Consider the following 22,020-nt stretch of genomic DNA (forward strand, 5'->3'; position numbering starts at 1 on the left):
CAAGCCCCAGTCCCACTGACTCCCACTCTGGGTCCCTGAGCTCCCCGGGCACCGCACAATGGCAGCCCACTGCTCCCCAAGGGGATGGGTTACATGCAGAGAGTTAACTTTGTTGCTCTGTACTTGTGACAATAAAATACTGGGAAAAAAAAAAATTAAATAAAGTTATAATATCTCAAATACCTGCTGGTTCTAATACCGTCTCTCAACACACAAGACACTGAACCTAAAGGGTGATCTGCTAAAGCAGCAAAACGTCAAACCAGTACAACAATGTTAACTAACAGGACACATGAAGCTTAAGTTTTTTCAATGCAACATATAGGCAGTGTTGCAAGCAAAGCACCTTAATTATATCATCATTGTAAATTAAAATCTTAGAGGAATGTGGCACACAACATCTGGCATCTATCCCACAAAAATAAAGGCCAATGAAAGTCCAAAGGAGGTCAAATCAGTTTAAGCTGGATGATTCAGATAAAGTGGCAAGTTAGTATGTATAATCTGTCAGTATGTAACACTGAAGCAGCGTTAGGTAGCCACAGATATAAGAGCTGAATGACATATAGCCATGATCTTTGAGTTTCTGTGCAATTGCCTTGGTATAATACAATCCATCCTACAGATCCAACCTCTTCTAGACTTAAGTTGTATTTTAGAGACCTTTTAAAATAATATACCAGAAAAAAGTGCCTCAAAAAAGAAATTTGAAGCCAAGCTTTCAACTATGGAGTAAGTAAGTTACTTCACCATATACTGTTCTCCAAACAGGAAAACACACCAGACTCACCAGAGGTTCTTTTTGAATGACAAATAGTCTAATTTTGGAACAGAAGCATTAAAGATTTATTTCTATTCTGAAACTGACAAGAAAAACCCAGTTTGTTATGAATACAATTTCTTTCCAAAAGCATAGTTTCAGTACAATTGTTTAAAAACAAAATGCTAGCCATGATCTTTGATTCGATCTGATATGTTGGAAGAACAGCAATAATCAGAGTCATCCAATCAAAAAGTGACTAAACCCAAATTCAAAAAACACAATGACATGTGCATATCCATCTCTATTTATCCACAAAGGGTTTGCTTTGTTTGCTAGTTGCATTCCTGCACAATGTAGCTTTCAGTCATAAAAAGCTTAATGCATTCCCAGAACCCAGTGGAAAGCAGCTTTTGAAGGTCAAACTGCTTATGGATTCAGGTTTAGCTCTCAAGTGGACCGAGCTAAAAAAAATTCTCCTAAAATGGCCACACACCACCCTGCAAAGGTTGAAACCTTAAACCCTCAATTAGTGCTGAAATATTCAATCGGATTAATTGTGATTAAGCATTTATTATAGTAATCATTAACTAATTAAGTAATAAATTATTTGTTGTGTAGAGACAGTAAAATATGCCTTTAGCTGATAGAGCAACCCACTTAGAGCAGAAACTATATAAAAATTGTAAAAAAAAAATTATAAACATTTTGCATTTAAGATAAAAAAAAAATAAAGTTTGAGTATCACCTGGTTTAATTTAGTAAAAGATAACTTCTTTTAGGAACCTTTGTGTTTTTGTATTTTTATTATTTTTTTTGGTATTTTATATACTCTAATAATCCCAGAGGGAAATCACTTCTCTGCATTTAACCCATCCCCTTGGGGAGCAGTGGGCTGCCATTGTGAGGCGCCCGTGGAGCAGTGTGGGGTTAAGGGTCTTGCTCAGAGTGGCAGTCTATGGGAGTGGGTGATCGAACACACAACCTCAGGAGTCACAGCCCTATGCCCTAACCACTAGGCCACCGATTGTCCGATTATTAATCGACATATTAATCGATTTGCGAAATAATCGTTAGTTGCAGCCCTACCCTCAATAATACACGATAGACAACACATCGGAAATATGTGAAAAATGATTTTAATACAACCTGCACCTATCTAGCAAGGAATCTCTACCTTACAGATTAAAGTTAGTGTCAATGTTCCTTTATTGCAACACAATCTCACCTTATTGGTCTTGACGGAAAGCCAAAGCTACCAACAGGTATTGCTTTCCTGTGATTAAGATATATATGTATATTTTTTTACGTGTGCAAACAAAGTACTCCTGGTTAATACAAAAAAGAAAAAATTCTTCCATGTTCTTTAGTCATGCTTTATCAATGAAATCTAAACATGCGTGGTCATGAGTTATGAGAGAACAGTGATCTTGGAGCTTTATCACAGACCGGAAAAACAAGAAAATCTCGCAAGGTATGGTTTACTTTGGAACAAAGCGACATGTCAAATGGAGTTCAATGTCAGTCTCTAATGTCTATCCAAACATAAACTAGGTGATGGCTCACTTAGGTTAAACATGACATGCATAGAAGATTAATTCTTCTTGAGCAACCCAAAGGGGATTGAGTTGAACACCATTTTTACTTTCTTAAATCTGTTTCTACTTAGACCAGTACAAATCAGGTTTACCATCCTCATACTAGAAGTTGCACCGTTTTCCAAAAACGTTCTATTATTTAAGTAAGATGCAATGAAGAAGTTTTACTTAAACATACAGAACTCAATATAAAACCTCATTATCAAGCTAAATAAAGAATTGGAAAGCTTCCAAAGGGAAACGATTGGGGCTGTGAATCTGTTAGCATACATTGCAAAAGGTATTGCTAATAAGAAGGGTATGGCACAAGGTATTGAAGAGCTATGCTAAATATTTCTTTTGCAAAGGACTATGTATGAACAAGTGGAGGATAATAACTCTATTAGAAGATTGGGTCACAGGAGAAGGAAACCTGGAAGGTCTAAGGTGAAAGTATTCTTTGTTTCAAGAGGAAGGAAGACACCATGATTTGAAGACATTGCCTTAAACTAAGTATTCAATCCTCTAACCCTTAATGCACTACTGTACCCATAAGGTTTATCCTCATAGGACAAAGGGTAAAACCCTGACAAACACACATATTCTTTACTTAGCTTGTGCCAACTGGTTGTAATGTCTTGCTTTAACAGACCTGCAGCCTCCATTACTGGCCTCTATTGGGGCGATTTCTCAACAGATTCCCATCTTTCACTTTTCAACCCCATTTAAAGGTTGTTGAGACTGAAGGCAAAGCTTGCATTTCAATGCCTTTTCAGAAAATTCTGGTTCCAGGACAATATCAAATATCTCTGAGCCAAATGCTGACTTGGAGAATTCTGCCATCACTAAAAGATTAAGGTCAGTCACTGTGCAGATTTCGCGAAGCCACCAAGCAGATTACCATTTTATACTCTGTGATTTCTACAGGACAACATAAAAAACATTTTCATTTGTGTTTTTTTTATTTTTATTTTTTTTTTAGTTTTATTCAAACAGGTGAATAAAAACAAAAAAGTAAAGTTAAAGGAAAGTAAAGGCATTTAGGGACCATAGCCTTAATTCTGATGTCTAAAAAGTGCATCAGAAGACTAGACTAAATTATAAGATTGATTTTGTTATGACCGGAGGAACATCAAATCTTAAAGGTTTCAAAATGACTGGGTGTGAACTTTAGTTTACTCTTTACTTTAATCAGCTATTGAATAAGCCTTTCAATATATAGATGCTTTTATAAGCGGTTTCCAACTGTTTTAGCTTCTTGCACTGAGTATAATTTAAACTTCCTTTGGGAAACATGTACGTCCTGTTGTATTTTCTTCTTACTCTAGCTTATCCAGAGTATGATTCAGGATGTTGCATTTTCTTGTTTATTGTGAAAAGCGTGCAAGATGTGTGCAAGAAGTGAAGATTTAACTAAACTGGACACATAAAAAAAAAAAAAAAGAAAAAGAGTCCAGTTTGGTTAATAAAATGTACTTGTTAAATTGATGTTAAATTGGATAATTTTCCATGTTCCTGCTGAAGAGAATCAACCCTGAAGCATGATGAGGCCTCATCGTCATATTCTGTCATTGTCCTTTGTTTTAAACACTGCTTAGCAAACTCAATGAGTAAACTTGTTTCCATGGATTTCTATCTGTCAGTGACATGTGGTGAATGTGAAATCTGTCTAATGTGTTACAAACCTTCAGGCACATCCTGTCCATCAAGCTGGCACATAATGTTGCTGCAGCAGTGTGTCTATTACACACACACACACACACACACACACACACACACACACACACACACACACATACACTAAGGTGACAGGCAGACTGGATGTGACGATGTGTCGGTGCAAACAAGGGCCTTTCCGACTAAACTTTTATTACTGCCAAGAATGTCACCGTAAAAAAAAAACATTAAGCTGTATTGGGCCTTGGGTATCGCATACTTTGCACAATTGGGATTTATTAAAACATGGGAAGCATTCAAGACAACTGCTGGAGCAGAAACAGACACTCTGTTGAAAGCGCTCCTGTTGAGGAGCGGCGGCGCTATATTCAGACTGCAAACAAGCTGCTGTCTGAGTGTTTGCTGAGAGGAGGGGAGAGGAGGTCGGCGGAGAATAAACACCGCTTCCCACTGAGGCAGCATCGGGGGGCGGGGGTTGACAGGCCATCACATCCATGTGTCACAGAGCAACAAGACGAACACGCCGCTGGGACTCAGATGCTGGCTGGGGTGAGAGGTCACAGAGTGACGCATTTTATCTTCTTTCCAAATGGGCCCCAGCATCTTCTGCTACCCTGGAGGCATATTCAGTCACAGGAACACCTAACCCTAAGGCAGCTGGAAAACACTCGTTTTAAGGCCGGGGGCAGGGTGGGCTTACAGCTCTTTCCTTTCTCTCTGGCTTCGCCACCATCATACTCATTTCTACTCTTAAAATGATTCAGCTACTGAATTGCAATCTGAAAATCCAGTTTAATATGAAACAAATGGCTGCAACCTGTAAGGGGAATCAAATTAAGTTTAAAAGAGTTGATTTTAATGGGTTTCATGATGGATCTTCTGTTTTAGGGATGTCGAAATATGAATTTTAGGTATCGGTCCGATATTAGCCAAAAAACTGATATGCATCGATCAACATCTAAAATCTCTAGGGGTTTCTGGCCACTCACCTGGCATGCTGATTCCGATTTTGACCGATACAGATGTTTCGTTTTTTTTTTAGAACCGACACTGTCAGTTATTATAAGATCACGACACATGATATTTCTTACTTTACTAAAAAAACATGAGTCATTGTCTGTGAAACAATATAAACTTTCTGAAATAAATTTTCTCTAATATAAATCAAAGGCATTGACAGTGCGTGGTTTCAGACCTTTACAGATGTAGAGCAGATTGAAGTATTCAAGTATCGCCCAATCACTGATCTCCCAAAGATGAGAAAATCGAGGCTGATCGATCGGCCACCAAATAAATCGGTGCACCCCTAAAAATCTCAGATGTTTTCATTCTGATAGAAACACTATTTCTGTTAAACGTTTTGGTACTCATTAGATAACATTATATTGGTCAGTTGTTTTCATACCTTTTGCTGTTAACTTTTATTCCCTGCTTTAGTAATATTATTTGATCAAGCTTTTCTTAACTTTCAACAGTATAAAATAAGTAGTGCTGCATGATTAATCTAATCGCAATCGAAATTGCGATATCATGCTGTGAAATTATGTAGTGTAATAAAAAATTTTTTTTAAGATTTGTGATTTTGTAAACAAATATGCATGTGTGTGTCAGTGAACAGGATTCTCTCTTAAAAACACTGTGTGCATCTGCAGGTATAGTTAAATGAAGGCCCGGTTTTCAGCAGAGCGGAGCAGCCAAAACCGCTGCCGTGGAGTTCGTAGCAAAAAAACAACCAATTCCTTTATATGGGAACAACTGGCATGCTGTGGGAACACCAGAGCCGGGTTGACACTCTAAATTACGTGATACCATTGAGCACATCATACGGACGTCATCACAACACGCTGGTCAGTTCTGATCTAATAAGCCGAAAAAACCCTGTTTACATTCAGTAAACATGGTGGGACACCGGTAAGAGGGAGGGAAAAGAGCGAATCAATAAAGCATACTGACTACGCCCTAGTTTCCTTACATTCCCTCCAGCCAGGGGTTAGACCCAGCATTTTTTGTCAGTGGGCAGGGAACCAAACGCCGATTTTTAGCTGGTCGACCCATGTTTGAAAAACACACTCTGACGCAATATATTTTCAGTAGGAAAGAGGCTAAAGAGGCTTTGGCACCGCCATTAATAGCATCTCAGGTCAATAAAGGTATGGTCCAATTCTCTAAGCTGCAATATCGACATCGTATCAGAAATGAAAAACTTGTATACTGTATACTGACTCTTTGAAATGTAATTTCAAAGGGTCAGTGGATTTTAAATGTCCTGCCAAAAGCAACAGACCAGAATGTGTATTGTTGGGCTTTTATTAGATAAAACAGCTCAAAGTATTTTTTACAGTAAACATGAGTCAAATTTTGCCCTGCGATGGGCTGGCGACCTGTCCAGGGTGTACCCTGCCTCTCGCCCATCGACTGCTGGAGATAGGCACCAGCACCCCTCGCCCCAATTGGGACAAGCGTGTCAGATAATGGATGGATGGATGGATGACTCAAATTTTGTGAGCATTTACATTCAGCCCCTTTAGTTTTGTACCCCAGAATAAAATGTGTACCCAACTGCCATCAGAGGTAAAGTTAATTGTAAATAATGTACAACATGACATTTTTGGCCTACATGCACAACACTGTGTGTGGCTGAAAATGAACACGTCACAGACAGACATGGCAACATGCTGCTGTGGGGATACTTTAGGGGATGAAATCAATGGAATCAAAGTGTCACTTTATGCCTTTGGAAAAAAATCATCCTAGAATCAGTTTGAAAATTTGGGGCAGCCTGAAAATTGTTGCTCAAAGACACAATCTGGCTGAGCATGAGATATTACCCACTGAAGAATGGCTAAAAATATCAATCGCTCAGTGAGCAAAGCTAAGAGACGCTCTAAGAGCCTGTTTCAGCTATTACTGCAGCAAAAGGTGTTAAAAGTACTGAAAGCTCTAAAACCATGTAATTTTTTTTATTTCACTCGACAGTCTTCTTTGTGTTAATTGTATTGTGTCGACAAAACATGGAGTGGAAAAAAAAAAGTGGTATAAATACTCTACGCACATTATTGCTTATAACTCTTTTACTTCATCTGCCAAGAGACTAAAGCTCTAAGCGGCTTCTGGATGGATTTCATAACTCAGCATAAATTAGCAGAGTCAAGTTTGAATGTAATTAATACCCTGATATTTAGAATGAAGTGTTGAGTCACCCTTAATAAATCGTCTCACTAAATACCAAGCTCGCTCTGTAACGTCATTTAATCCAACCTTTCCATCTGCAATCCCCAGATGAGATGACATGCAATTAACTTGAGGGAAGTCCTCCATAAGGGATTAGTGAATCTCATGCACCCTCCATAACAACTGAAAGGGAATTTCTTTATCATTTATTAGGAAAATAAAACTCATTTAGAAGGCATTATACATTCAGCGAAACAGCATGTTCATTATCGGCCCGACTTGATCTGAAGTATTAAGACAAGCTTATAAATGAATGATGCCGACCCATCATTGCTGAGAGACTGTGCTGAGAAGGAATCTAGCATTGGAGGCAGTTTTAGAGCACAGGGACGGTCGTTCCCCAAGCTGGAGCTCTTTGATGAGTCCAGAGGGAGAACAGTGACAGGGAGGGAGGCAGGTTATCTCACAGGTTACCATCTGCCTCCCTGGCTGGCACACAAGGAGGGAGGGAGGCTTAATATTCTTCCTCAAAGAGCTCCTAGTGTCTCTCCCTGCATCTCTCCGTGTTTGCCGTGTACACCTGGATCACCACCTCATTCCTCAACCCACTGCTCACACTTGCCCCCGTCTTCGGTAAACCAACATTCCCAATTGGTCACTGCCAAGTCAAATATCCGCCTCTTCTTTAAACTGCAAGTCTCTCCCTGTATTATATAAAGAATGTTTCCTGACCTGGAGTGGAACATTCTGAATAACAGACTGAATTCAGGGTTTTTGCCAAATGATTCAAGCAGCTTGAAGCCTTTTAATGTTTTGTGACGTTATAGTCACAAATCTGCAGTTATTGTGTGTAATAACTACAGCAGTAGGATTGTCTCAACCAACTTTGCCCATTTAGAGATGGAAATCTTTGCCATTTTTGTATTAAAAACAAACATTTTTGAGTGTTATAGCTCAGGCTCAGTGAAGGTTGTAGTGTCTGTGAACAATTGTTTTTAAGCATTAGTGAAGATTCTGAATTGGATTTAGATTTGCACTGAGACTTGGCTGTTCTTGTACATGGATAAGCTTTGATCTAACCCACCAGATTCAAACTCAGAATATATCATTATATGGTCCTGTTGATTGGTAATCCACTGCAAGTCCCACGTCTGTTGCAGCCATCCCACAGGGTGATGCTGCCAAAACCATGCCTCACTGTGGGTTTGGTGTGTTCAGGGACAAGGGCAGCGTAGTGTTCCACCCCTAGAAGTGTTTTTATTGACAATTCCTTGATGTTAAGTCAGTTTGGTTCATATCATATATATATATATATATATATATATATATATATATATATATATATATATATATATATATATATATATATATATATATATATATATATATAGCTTGCTTTTGCTGTTTTTGTAATAGGGCACACAACAGTGTGTGGCAGTGAGCTTGTCGCAGGTATGACGCAGACATTTTTGGTCTATGCTCAATATTGAAGCGTGGTCTGCGCTGTTATATTCCACGCCACAATGCAAAAGGGGAGAATCGCGAACTAGCTGTGGGTCTAGATACGGCCGAGGCGGTGAGGAAGTGGGGGCAAGTTTGTGAGAGGGACAACGGAGGGACATGAGGGCGAAAAAGAGCTGGGGATCCAAGTGGAAAAAGGGTCGATACTCGTATGCGAGTAACCATTGTTCAGCGAGTAACCTGCTGAACAATGGCCTCGACAAAAACCGTCACAACTAAAGGTCTGGTGCCAAAGAAGAGAAGTACGTCACTTGTGTGGAATTATTTTGGGTTTAAAAAAGAAGACGATGTACAAATGTCAGGTGTTGTGCAGGACATGCCTTGCTATTGTTACTACCTCATGAGGTAACGCAACAAACCTTTATCCATACTTAAAAAAAACACCACAACGCCATGTATGATAGTTGCATGTCTGGAATGCAACCTACCAGCGCCTCAATGTCAAGTAAGAAAAGTACTAGCTGACAGGGATCACCAACTTAGGGCTGGGCGATATAGAAAAAAAGCTTATCGATAAAAAAAAAATGCATATTGATCGATATCGATAATTATTGAAAAGATTTGAAGCCATATTTTATGTGCAGCTCTACCTGGACTTTTTATAATATTGCTAAATGATTTAATTTTAATAAAAAACACAAACACAGACTTCGAATTAAATCTTTATTTAACCAACTTTTTTAACCATAACAGAATTGTTTTAAAGAAAAATAACTTAAGAGACCTGAGTTATGTTATTAAATACTGACAAAGAATAAACTAAAGTGACCAGAAAAGTGACCAAAATAAATACAACAAATAAATAAATGCCCCCCCACCGCCGCCCCCGTTTCCTGCTTTAACCTGAGTTATTACTTTGAAGTTTCTGGCCCCTTAGCATTTTTATCTCAATTGTTAGAACTACCTGGGAAACTGCCCAGAACTGAAAATATATATATTTTCCCCAAATTCCCGAAGATTCCTCGGAGGAGAGCCGTGCCGGGGCCTACACAGCTCGTACTCCCGCGGGTGTGAGCGGCTGAGATGATAAAAAAAAAAAAAGTTGGTTGTGTTATCAGACTTGGTTTTCACTGGTTCCAGACACATTTTACAGATGACTGTGGTTTTTTTTTGTCCGACTTGCCATGACCGAAATACTGCCAAACTGGCGAACTACAAAAACCCTTCTTTGAAACAATTTCCTCCGCCTCTCCTTGCTGCACATCTTCATGTGCTCTGTGTTGTGGTTTGAGAGGGCGGCGCTTGGTGACGGCATGCCTTGGTCCGCGATTGTGATTGGTTGGGAGGAAGCAGTGACTAGCATAAACCTACATGCTAGGCTACAATGAGAAGGAAGGAAAACTGCGTTTCTTTTTTATCGAACTTTTATCGACCCTCTTTTTTTCTATTGCGCCACACGTCTATCGATCGATATATATCGTTATTGAATTATCGCCCAGCCCTACACCAACTCCTTATGAATATAATGCGATTTTATTTCATTTATTTATAGACTGTCCTGTTAAAATCTGGCAGTGTTTAAGGAGTGGAGTCCATATGTTTATGTATCATGCAATGGCGTAACTATCAGTAAGCAGAGTATGCAGTTGCTTAGGGCCCCCCGACTTCTTAGGGGCCTCGTCACTGACATTTGGTAAGCCCCCTACGCAATTATGGACTAGGACGTCTCTTGTACTTCATATGGGGCCCACCCAGATAATGTTGCTAGCGGGCCTATTGTTGCGTCATTACACCATTGGTATCATGTTTCATGAAACATAAAAAGATGCTACTAAGGTAAAGCCAGAGATTTATTTCCTTTATTGTTGTAATCTGTGTGCTTTAAATAAATCTGATTATTATAAAAATGTTGGGATCTGGAGCTGTACCACCTTCCTCCAGCAGAGTGCGCCGTGGGTCCTCCAGAACTGGAACCTTCCAACACACCTGAGGCGCATCTCCTCATCAGAGACCTGCCTATATAACCTGCTTCCAGACCTTGCTTCGACGCCGCAGTGTTGACCTAGTTTGGTTAGCGACCTGAGCCTAGTAACCTGAGAATCTTTGCTATCTCTTTGATGAGATCAGATTCTAATTCTCCCTTGTTTTTTGCCTCACAGGAAACCTGTCTCTACCTGAGGCTCTGGATGAGCTTAACCTGCCGTGATTGCCCTCGTGAGCCAAACCTGAAGATTCCTCTGTGGATTCCCCTGCAGCTCTTGGCTAAGAGCTGGAAACTCAGATTAAGGTCTGCCCTCAAAGTCAGAAGCAAGACGCTGAAGCAACTCTTGGACTCTGCTGAACTAACAGTCTCTGGACCCATCAGTGCCTTTCTCTCTCAAAGAGAAAACCAGACTTCTTCAAGGTACTCATCTGATTAATCAAAGACTCTTAACTCATCAGTTCGTTTGCTAATAAAACTATCATCTCTGCAGACTCCAGTGAACCAGCCCCTGACCAGTTCCAGTACCTGTGCATTAACCTTGTGTCATTCTTCAATAAACTCTGTTAAACTTTTAACCAGCCTCCGTGTGTGTTCTGCATTTTGGGCTAGCTCTGATATCCATCGTGACAAAAAACAGATTTGTTTGTATATGTTTAAAAAGGCATGAGAAATTAAACTGGAAAAAAATTGCATGTAATCACAATATTTAGCTTAAAAAATCTCAGTTAGATTATTTTCCAAAATCCTTCGGCCCAAATGTAAAGTAAAATAAAAACTGTAAATAAAACATAGTAAAGAAAGACTGAATGCTTCATCTGCTTCGGGATCTGAAGAGAAGGAATCACCTTCATGTTGGGGGTCCTGATGCCCCTAATGAGTCTTCAGCAGTGTTTTGCATGTAGACTAAACACCTCTGGTCATCTTGTTCTACATGTTTGCTAAGTCACTAATAGGTCTGCAACTAATCAATTAATCTGACGATAATTGTTTTTAATTAATTAATTAATAATGGGAAAGCAAAGGGTTGCTTAAAGAAGATTTTTTTTACAGTTTTAAAACAGATAAAAGCAAAACTTTTTCACTTGAAAAGTTCTGGATAGAGCATATTGACAGATGTAAAAGTTTTTTTTTAAATGCAATATATATATAATGTATATATATATATATATATATTTTTTTTTTTTTTTTTTTTTACAATTTTGGTATAATCATCGATCTAAGTGGGTCAATCTGTCAGCTAAAGGCACTTTGGAGTCTCTATACCCCAGCTAAGGATTAATCGATTACTGAATGAGTTGACGATTATTTTGATAATCGGTTAATCACGATTGATCCGATTCATAGTTTCAGCCCTTGTCCCTAACGAGAACTACAAGTTGAACTCCAACAGCGTTCTCAGAACCGTGGTCTTCCTCTGTAATAGAGATTTAATAATAACAGACTTTTGGAATTAAACAATGTGAAGCTTCTTTACAACTTTCTCTCTATCCTGTCCACCCTGTGGTTTGGTCTTCCTTTGTCCACTTGCAAAACAAGTGGATTTACTCTAAAAAGAGTGGCTGCATACAAATGCATGCCATACTTTTCAAATGAATTTTTCAAAAAGAATTTTCCATTCTTTTAAATATGTTTTTTTTTTATCTGTAATAACATCCCTTCAAAATATGCTGAGTTTTTTTTATTTTTTATATAGTAGTATGACAATACAGGAAATAGTCTGCATAGTTGCCTCTCATTTTCCATCCAATTTAATTAATCTGTCGCTGGGGTTCACCAGTTAAAACAAGACAGTACAGAACAAGACAGGATGATGCCCAATTAGAAGAAGCTGCTGCTGAGCCAAACGACAAACAGCTTCTTTTCTGATGTCACTTTTTTACCCCTACTCAACCTGAGTAAAGTCTCACTGGGAATGTGCTTAGCTGAAATAATGAAGCTAGTTACCACTCAGCCGCTGACAGCAGATCAGCTGTAGATCTAACTGCTTAAAGTGATCCAGATCCAGATCTAGATTCAGTTTCAGCCCCTCTCTGTGTGCAGTGGCAGGAGATGTTTAGATAACGGCCGCTTATTGGCTGAGCTAACCTCTCACCACCCCAGGCAGGTAAAACAGGTTAGAGAGCAGAAGGAATGCGTCTCTTTGTCTCTTTTACCAAGCCGGTTTTAAGCGATTAGATTAGAAAGCTCCTTGCAGCAGCCACACATGTAATGTCTTTATTGAGGAATGTCAATGAAAGAGAAAAAAAAAAACATAAAACAGTGTATAATTGTGAAAACAAATAAATAAATGGGGGGGGAAAGGGTGCTGTGTATTTATTTTTTTATCCCCATTTGGTGGTGGCAGCATCATGCTGAGGGAGTGCTGTTCATATGAGATGCAGCTGTTTTGATTTATAAGAAGGGATTATGATAAAACAAACAAACAAAAAAAATCTAGTTAGAAACTAATACTGGATTTTATGCGGATTAATACTGCTAAGATGCTTTTGATCAGAGTTGGTGGAAATGTGGATCAAGCTAAATAGGAGCCAAACCTGGAAGGTGCCTTCAGAAAACAGCGCATAAGTTCACCTTCCAGCTGAAGAATGACCTTTAACCGTACATCAGAGAAGGGTTTAGATTAGGGCTGCCACTAAGGATTAATTTGCTAATAGATTAATCTGTTTATTATTTTCTCGATTAATAATCGGATAGCAAAAGGTTCCTGAAGGAAGATTTTTTTTAAAGAATTAAACCAGGTGAAACTAAAACTTTAATAATTACTATAACTTTAATCGATTACTATATTAGTTGACGTTTATTTCAATAATCGATTAATCCTAATCATTCTTTCAGCCCTAGCATAGATCAATGCCAGCTGGACTTATGTCAAAGTTTCCCTTCAAATTGACAGAGTTTGAGCAATATAGGTGAGAAATATTAGCAAAGAAGTCAGCCTAGAAGTGCAAAGCTGGAAGCAACTCATCACAAAAGAGGAGGGCTCCATGAAGCATTGATTAGGGGTGCTGCATTGAAATCAACAGATCCGTGAGGCAGATACCCTGTCTACTTCTAAGGGTAGGCTTTAAATTTTCCTTTTTGATAAAGCTTTTAGTTAGAGTGGCTCAAGTTATCCTGAGCTATCTCTATAGTTATGCTGCTATAGGCTTAGACTGCTGGAGGACATAGGAACCCCCATTTCATCATTCTGCTTCTTTCTATCTCTATGTAATCACTCTGCAGAATCTGTTAGTTCAATCTCTAACATTATGCTCTCTGCTTTTTCTCATAGTAGCCTTATCTGGTCTGTTTCTGTTTGGCTGTGACACCATCCTGGAGAGAAATATCAACTGTGCTGCTGCCATCAACACCTTTGTTTATAGATGTTGGAGATCTGCCTGTTTTTCAAGTGTATTCCTGTTTCTCTGACTGTGACTGGCTGGATGTGCCCTCTTCGTCCTCTGATATGGGAGCTGGCTCAGAGCTCGTCTGTTTCCTGGATGGGGCCGCTTGTTACAGCTGCTCTTAGTATCTCTGCTTCTGTCTCCTTGAACCCCAGTCGGCCTCGGCAGATGGCCGCTCACACTGAGCCTGGTTCTGCTGGAGGTTTCTTCCTGTTAAAGGGACTTTTTCCTCTCCACTGTCGCTACAAGCATGCTTAGTGTGAGGGATTGCATTTGAGTCAATGAGTTTATGCTATAAACTGGTTTTCCTTAGAAAACTGAATCAATTTGACTGTATGATCTGCTTAACTGTAAAGTGCCTTGAGATGACATGTGTTGTGAATTGGCGCTAAATAAATAAACTGAATTGAATTGTTGATGAAAAAAATAAGTTGTTGATCTATACAATCATATTCCAAAAATAAATAAAATAACTCTAATAATAAATGCATCCCACAGAGAGGAACATGTTTAAATTTAAGTGGCACAACCTTTAGTTAGAAAACAACTTTAAACTTAGTTTTGCTGGTATTGATGGTGTGATCTAAGGGGAGATGTTTCCTTACCTTCTCTTCGAGGCGCCTGCATCAGAGAGGCGTCCCTGATGGCATGAGCCCACCTCTCAGCCTCCTGCAGGTTGACCAGCGGCTCCTGGACCAGCGCCACCCGAAAGCACTGCTCCACTCTCTGGCGGGCCACCCCGGCGCTCATCCAGCGCCTCTTGAATGGGTAGAAATAAGCCGTGAAGTAGGCGCCGATGTCCGCGCTGTCCGGCCCTCTGTATGCCCGACAGCCGATGCAGTCGCTCAAGTTGAACACCACCTTGGTCCGGTCGGGCGAGGAGGAGATCCTCTGGATGGTCAGGGCGCCCTCCGTCAGGCTCACCGAGTAGCGGACCCCGTAATTCAGGGTGTCGCTGAACTCTCCGTACAACACGCCGGAGAAGCCGTTCCTCTGCCGGGATGGGTCCGGCGGTGAGGCGTCTTTCTCCATCCCGGACGGAGAGAGAGACGCGTTCCGGAGGCCGGTGCGGAGCAGACTGAGGACCTGCTGCTGCTGTGGGACCCTTCAAACAGCCTGCCTGGCTCACGGGCTCCCCCTGGTGACTGTGAGGGGAACTATTTCTCTTCACTACCTGCAGTTCCTAGTTTGATGAAGGCTTTTATAATTTGTTCATTGGTATACTTTAATAATCAAAACTTTTTGAATCAGTTTGAACAGTAAACTTTTTTTTTGTTATTCACTTCCTATAATTTCTTGGGTATTTTTATTTTTTTTATATAATTTCTTTTTATTGTATTCTTGTGTACTTTTGACTATAATTCTGGAATTGTCTTTATTTAGGCAGGTAATGTAGGCCAGTATGGGGTTAAAATGTGTCATTCCTTTTGCTTTTTGAACTCTTGGCTTCAGGTTTAGATAGATTTTCTAACCTTTGAACTGATAATTACCTTTTATTCAGGGGAACTAGAATTCACATTTTCACTTTACAGCAATATAAAATACTTTAAATCATTATTTAAAAGTGTATTTATTTCCTTTTGTAGCTTAGAAGTTAACCGGTGACCTTTGGTATCCTTTTAAATCATGACATAGGTCATAGGGACTTAGAAATGCCCTCAATAAAAAATCATTAACAGAGAAAATGGGATAAAACACTTTTTATCTGTTGTGGGGGTGGAAGGGAAGGCTTCTGGGATAAAGGATAGATGGGAACATTAAAGGAATGTGGTGATTGATGGTTAAGAATGGGAGCTAATGTGTGAAAATGGACATGAATTGATCAACAGCCCGATGTGGAAAGAACTTTAATGGAAAGTAATCAACTCCATTTATCACCTCAGACTTTGACGACGTTAAAACAATCTGTGCTGCAGACATTGTGGACTAGTTAGTGATCACACATGCTTCTTTTAGGAATATCCAGAGATTAAACATCTCTGGGAAGGAATTAAAGAGAAAATGTTAAATATCCTATACATTTATGTTGAATGGATTCCCCTGTCTTTGTTATGGGAATACTCCCAAGAGAACTTGTTAAGTATAGAAAGAAGTATTTTCTAGGAGTCCTTATATTGGTAGCAAAGAAAAGCATCCCTGCATAAAGCTTCATTCCACTGGAAATCAACAGAGCAAGGGAATAATGAGAGTTTATGGAGAACGTAAATAACAAAGCTAAACCTATCCATTGATTTATTTAAGAAAATGTATTCAGATTTATTCAAATAAAACCCACCAATGGCATATTTGAATTTGAAATCACAGTATGTCATCTTTAAGCCATTTGTATGAACAATAGCAAAAAGTTTTAGTGGGATTTCAACTCACTAAGAAGTTCTTATCCAATATTATGTCTGGTTGTAATGTAAATTAATGTTGTTTTAATGTGCTTAATGCTTTTTAACAGTCTTGTTAATAAAACTGTTATTTTTATCATTTAAATAAAAAAAACTGTAGCTATTTCACAAACTGTTGTTTCAAATATGCCTTTTATTTATATATTTAAGATTATGGTTTATAGCTTGTAAAATTTTGACATTTTCTTGTGTTGGTCTAACCTGCTTTCTCAAGATTAAAGTCAGCACAGTAAGCAAAGGAATTTCCGGCTTCTAGCACACATTTATTTTGATGTTGATCTTTATTTTGTGCAGGACTTGGTACATGTTCCCACGTCACTAAAAGAACCAATATCTGATGAGAGATATTTGCTCGATTGGCCACCAAACTCATTAGACCACAAAGAGAATCCTTTGGGTCACTAATAAATCATGTGGCACCCCAACCAAGGATACTTTGTAGGAAGTCTAAATAAATCGAATGAGCTTAAATCATTTAAGTAAAGCTTAAGTAAGATTTAGATCACACAGAATGTATCAACTGAGAAAAAAAAGAGAAAATCCGTTCTTTTTTCAAATATATTTAAAAGGTTGGTTATTATACGGTAAAAGCTTTATTTAAAAGTGAATTTAAAGTAAGTGAGTGAGCGGATGAAACACATGATATACATGATTTACACACAGAATGATTCTTTTTAACTTGTTTCTGTTTTTATGAAGATGTTCTGGTAAAGGCTATGAAAAACCTAAATCTATAGAATGCTGCATCTAAAAAAGAAAATAAATCCCTGCAGAAATGCACACTCAGTGATAAATGTTTAATTTCTGCTTAAAAGATTAGTTCCAATATTTTTGCCTAACAGGCGAGCCTCTTTGGAACCCATATTCAAATTAATTGAATTTAGCTGTAGATGCTTAAAAGTATGTTAAACAACAATAGAGAACAGAAACTTTTAAATGTTCTTTTTTTTAATTAAGATTATACATTAACATAATTCCCAACATAGATGTTTATGAATAAAACATTTCATAAATGTCAGCGAAATCACAGATTTTCACAGCTGTTTTTTCATGAAAAATTAATGGATGCAAATAAAAAGCTTGTGTATCAAAAAATAAAACCTGAACTTTATTGATCACACTGGAGAAGTTTATCTCTGAACTTAACCCATCCCCTTGGAGAGCAGTGGGCTGCCATTGTGTGGCGCCCAGGGAGCAGTGTGGGATTAAGGGTCTTGCTCAGAGACCCAGAGTGCAGGCTGTAGTGATTGGACCGGGTACTTTTAACCTTCATCGAGCACAAGCATGCTGTTCTAAAATTTGGCACACAAAAAAATATATCAAAATACATACAAAATCTGTGATTTTAAATCATAAAAGACCAAAACACCAGGTTATTTTCAAGAATATGGGAAAACTGCTCACATAATATCAAGGATGTAAACACATGCAGAGCTTGTTGAAAGCGGTGATGGTTCTAAAGTCTAAAAGCTGCAGGGAGGGCAGGGCCTGCGATAATACCGCTTATGCCAAGCTTTTAGTGCACCTACAGTAGGATGTAACAGTCTGTCACTCAAGTAGTTTTCCTGCAACAGCTTCATGCTCGGAGTAGGAAACACTGTCAACAGTTGTTCCCTTCGTAACAGTCCTGCTGTCTCCCACTATCTGATCAAGGGGCCATCCTGTAAGACCAGTGAACTTCCTAATGAGCTCATCAGCTGTAGATTGGCATTAACAATTTACATCAGACAAAGGTTGATGTCAATAGAGTTGAACTGCTAAAGGTCTTCAGAAACGTCCCTCATCAGTCTCCTCACAGGGCTGTCAACTATCACCCATTGGGAGTGAGACTCACCCATCTCAGTGTCTTCACACACTCTCACTCCATATTCCCCATTTCTCACAAAAAAAAAAAAATGACAGACATTAAAACTCAACTCAGTCTAGTTTGATAATCTCCCGTTGGCATTTAGGAGTAATTAAACCAACACAAATATTGTAATTCTTAAAGCTATCAGGTTTGCTTCTTAGGAGCTCCACAAAAAGAAAAAGAACCATTGCATTTTACTTTTTAAAAGATCAGCCACCCAAGAAGAGACCAACAGCATCTAGAGAGGATGTGCAGAACAACTCATTTATCCAGGATTCATAGAGAAGAAACCACAGGGATGTTCTTCTTTTATTATTACTTACCTTATTCATTTATCTTTATTTTGGTCCATTTAATATGTTTAAAAACTTAATTTCCATCACAGCTTCCAAACTGAAACGTCCAGAGAAGTACTGTCTTCTGTCATGGTGAGTTTTTATAAAATCTACAGCCTCCTAGAAGGTCTGAATTGTTTAGCCGTTTTGTCAATTGTAAGAAAAACTAATAACATAATGAATGAAGCTTTTTAATCCTTAGCCTATTACCAAATATTCATACACAGTGTGGTTTCCATAGGTTTTGATTGCACTGGTTCCTGTATCAGTGCCAGTAATCCATTAATAGCTTATTAGTTCCCCATTGTTTAATTTACTTGAACTGCAGAGCATAATTAATGAGCAAAGTTGGGAAATTCTAAGTTTAAAGTATATTCAAGATACAAGTATTTTAGTAGGGCCCATTCAATTCTCTAAAAATCACCAGAATGTAGAAAATAAATGTATATTGTGAGAAACATGTTCCACATAACTAAAACCACTTATTGTTACTCAGTATCATTTACTGTTTTATAAAAAAATCCACATTTTGGGACTTTGTTTCAGTTAAATCCTCTGAAAACCTCCAACCTTTAGCTGCATCTATCCTCATCTCACCCTGACAGGGTTTCCTGTCCAAACTATTTCAAAATCTCAGCCCAAGGTTTGGTGAAAAGTTGGCAGCCCTGTCCTCCATATGTAAAATCTGAAGGTTTATGGTTTCAGGTCCAATGGCATAGGCAGAAAATGTTTATAAGGGTGGCCAGGCAATATCCAATGTACACTGAGGGGTGGCCGAAAGTGGATAGGCACCAGAACCTCACGGTCAGTCTACACTGTTCCAACAGGAAAAATAATGAGCAAAACATCCATATTTTCTAAATAAAGACAAACTATACTTTCTCACAGCCTTTGCTTACTACAAGACGAATATATTCAAACATCTGTGCTTTGTAGATAAAAGGTATAGTGGGTAGAATTCTTTCAGGTTTGAGTTCTAGGGCGAACATCTTTTCAATCATAATTACTTACCTACTTTTATCAGTAATCATTCTGCATAAAATTGATATTTACATTTACTAATTTCTACATAAGTTGATTATCTAATAAGTTTTTCTTAAAATAGTTATTTATCTATGATTTCACCGAAGACTCCTAGATGACTTACAGAGACACATTTTCTCTTTACCCCATAAAACACTAAATCTATTTTTGCTTGAATTCTGTACTTATCATCTTTAATGTTAGTATATTGATGTGCATAATTAACCACAGTGTTTTTGTTGTCAAGTAATTGTTGATATAAGAAAAATTAAAATGTTTTGAATATTCCACTTGAGAGTATTACTGTTGCCACCATCTGTATTATAGGGAAATAAATGGTACGGGTGGCCACAGGGGTGGCCAATGATTGGCTAAGGGTGACCATGGCCCCCCATGTCCCCCATCCAGCCCCTGTTAAGGTCAAGAATTCCTGTGGTGTCTAACTGTTGGGACTTGTGTGAAACAAATGTATATATATATATAAATCATTCCACATCATGCATGAATAAATTTAATCTGATTACTCGAATTACCTTCTAGTTTAAAACCTCTGTCACAAATCATTGAGGAAAACAGCTTCTCACATGTATGAATTCTCATGTGTAACCAGTGGTGGTAGCTACCAGGGGGGGCAGGAGGGAACCAGCGTGTTTTCATGGGGGCACAGAAAAGCATGAAATAAAAAACAGGGCCAGGGATTCAAATATATTAAGAGAGCTGCATGAAGTGAAATTTCTATTCAATTAGGTTTAATTATAATTCTACACCTTATTAGGTCAATATACATTCATAATTTCGGAAGTTAAAATTGAAGTTTTCTATAAAATCTGAATTAGAACTTAAGAAAAACTGATAAATTCAGCTGAAAAAATTTGAGCAATTTGTTTTGAAAATAAATTAGCAGATAAAAACTGGAATCCTATCTCAATACCACTGAAGCTATCACCTCAATGCTTTTAAATAATTAGAAAAATAGAATTTGTAATGGAGAAAAAAAAAGAAATAGATTCAAAGCCCATATCATCATTAGAATTTCTTATTATGTCTTCTGTTCAGGGGCCAGGACGTGATCTACAGGGGCACTGGCCCCCGTTAGCCCCTGTCTAGAACCGCCCATGTGTGTAACACCTGAGTACTTCCTTTATTATAACGGTAATATTGTAAATAGAAAGCTTAGAAGAAAGTAGAAGTTTGACATGTTTTATTTTCAGGAATTCGTTTATTAATCAGCAAAAAAAGGCAACTTTTCCAAAAGAAACGTAATAAATCACGTGCTTGGTGACGTTTATGACGGATAAATACCGGAACATCGCGAGATTTCAGTAACTTCGGTCCTTTCTTCAGCTCAGCTAGAGCTGCTGGTGAATATGAGCGACTCGGTTGCAGGAATTTTAGTCATTCGACTGAACCAGTCTGATAATATGATGTCCTCTGCAGACGATCCACCCTGATAAGGTACATGTTTAATAAGTAACCTGATATTCTGACTGTAAAGGTTGGCTAATTGATGAAGCATGTGTTGCTGCTAGCTAGCCTTTAGCCCAGCAACACGTGTTGGGTTCATTTCTGTTGTATTAACCCGGGATAACGTGGGAAAAATATATATATTTTCACATGAGAACTGAAACAAATATGTATTTTAAACAATCAACTTATTTACAGGTTTCTAGATGGAGATTTTGCAGTGACCACTAATCTGTGTTCAAGAGAAAGGAGATCTGGAGGTAAAACTTAGTTTAAGAACTTATTTTGAATGCTTTTCTACAGTAGATGTGATGAGTTTGTTATCCCTGTCTGAAACTAGAGTGTGGAAATCAATACTATCTGAACTGCCTCAGGGTGATGTTAAAAAGACTGGACTTGATGGAAGATCAATAATGCAACATGTTGTTACAGGGCCGATGAGATGACGTCCACGTGGAGGAGAAACCATGGAAAGGTTTGTTTCTTCTCTATCCTCAAGATCTTTTGTCATTCTTTGATAAAAACTGCTGCATATGAAGTGCTGTCTTCTGAAAACCAATCAAAGCATGTATAGGTTTGATGTAAAGTCTTTGCTTGTAATAATCACCATGTTGTAACTTCTTTCAGGATGTGTTCCGGTTGGGAGGTGCTTTGAAGATGACTGAGGGGTCCTAAGGATACTCAAAGGTGTGTATATGTACGAATATTTGCTTATTTAAATCAAGCCAGTGATGATAAAAGTTATCCCTGTCTGAAAATTAAAAACTTTGTGGAGTTATGGTAATCTGAGGCTTGGCACAAAGTAACACGCAGTGTATTTTTTATTAACTGATGAGATGTAATAACTCTTTCCCTTTCTATTGCTTTACAGTTGGAGGTGGAATAAGGCCAGGTTGGATGAATCTGGATGTGTGATGCTTAACGCAGGAAGTGGGGGGGG

At 38.4% G+C, this 22,020-nt stretch overlaps 1 protein-coding gene, 1 long non-coding RNA gene and 1 other non-coding gene across 3 annotated transcripts in view; 2 read left to right on the plus strand and 1 right to left on the minus strand.

Moving 5' to 3' along the window:
* Positions 1-15,104, minus strand: part of LOC119793533 (sphingosine kinase 1) — a 33,910-nt gene extending 18,806 nt beyond the window's left edge. Inside the window, exon 1 of the mRNA XM_038300735.1 lies at positions 14,619-15,104. Coding sequence (XP_038156663.1) covers positions 14,619-15,045 — 427 coding nt within the window. The 5' untranslated portion in view covers positions 15,046-15,104. The remainder of the gene's footprint in view (positions 1-14,618) is intronic.
* Positions 15,105-20,932: 5,828 nt separating this feature from the next.
* On the plus strand, positions 20,933-22,020 carry LOC119793538. Its single transcript, XR_005282105.1, has 5 exons — positions 20,933-21,071; positions 21,279-21,340; positions 21,513-21,555; positions 21,708-21,767; positions 21,952-22,020. It is a non-coding gene; the product is annotated as an uncharacterized LOC119793538 (long non-coding RNA).
* LOC119793539 lies at positions 21,801-21,876 on the plus strand. Its single transcript, XR_005282106.1, has one exon. It is a non-coding gene; the product is annotated as a small nucleolar RNA R38 (small nucleolar RNA).

This window comes from Cyprinodon tularosa, unplaced genomic scaffold (genome assembly GCF_016077235.1).
Source record: "Cyprinodon tularosa strain WSP-4 unplaced genomic scaffold, ASM1607723v1 ctg454, whole genome shotgun sequence".
Classification (NCBI taxonomy): Eukaryota; Metazoa; Chordata; class Actinopteri; order Cyprinodontiformes; family Cyprinodontidae; genus Cyprinodon; species Cyprinodon tularosa.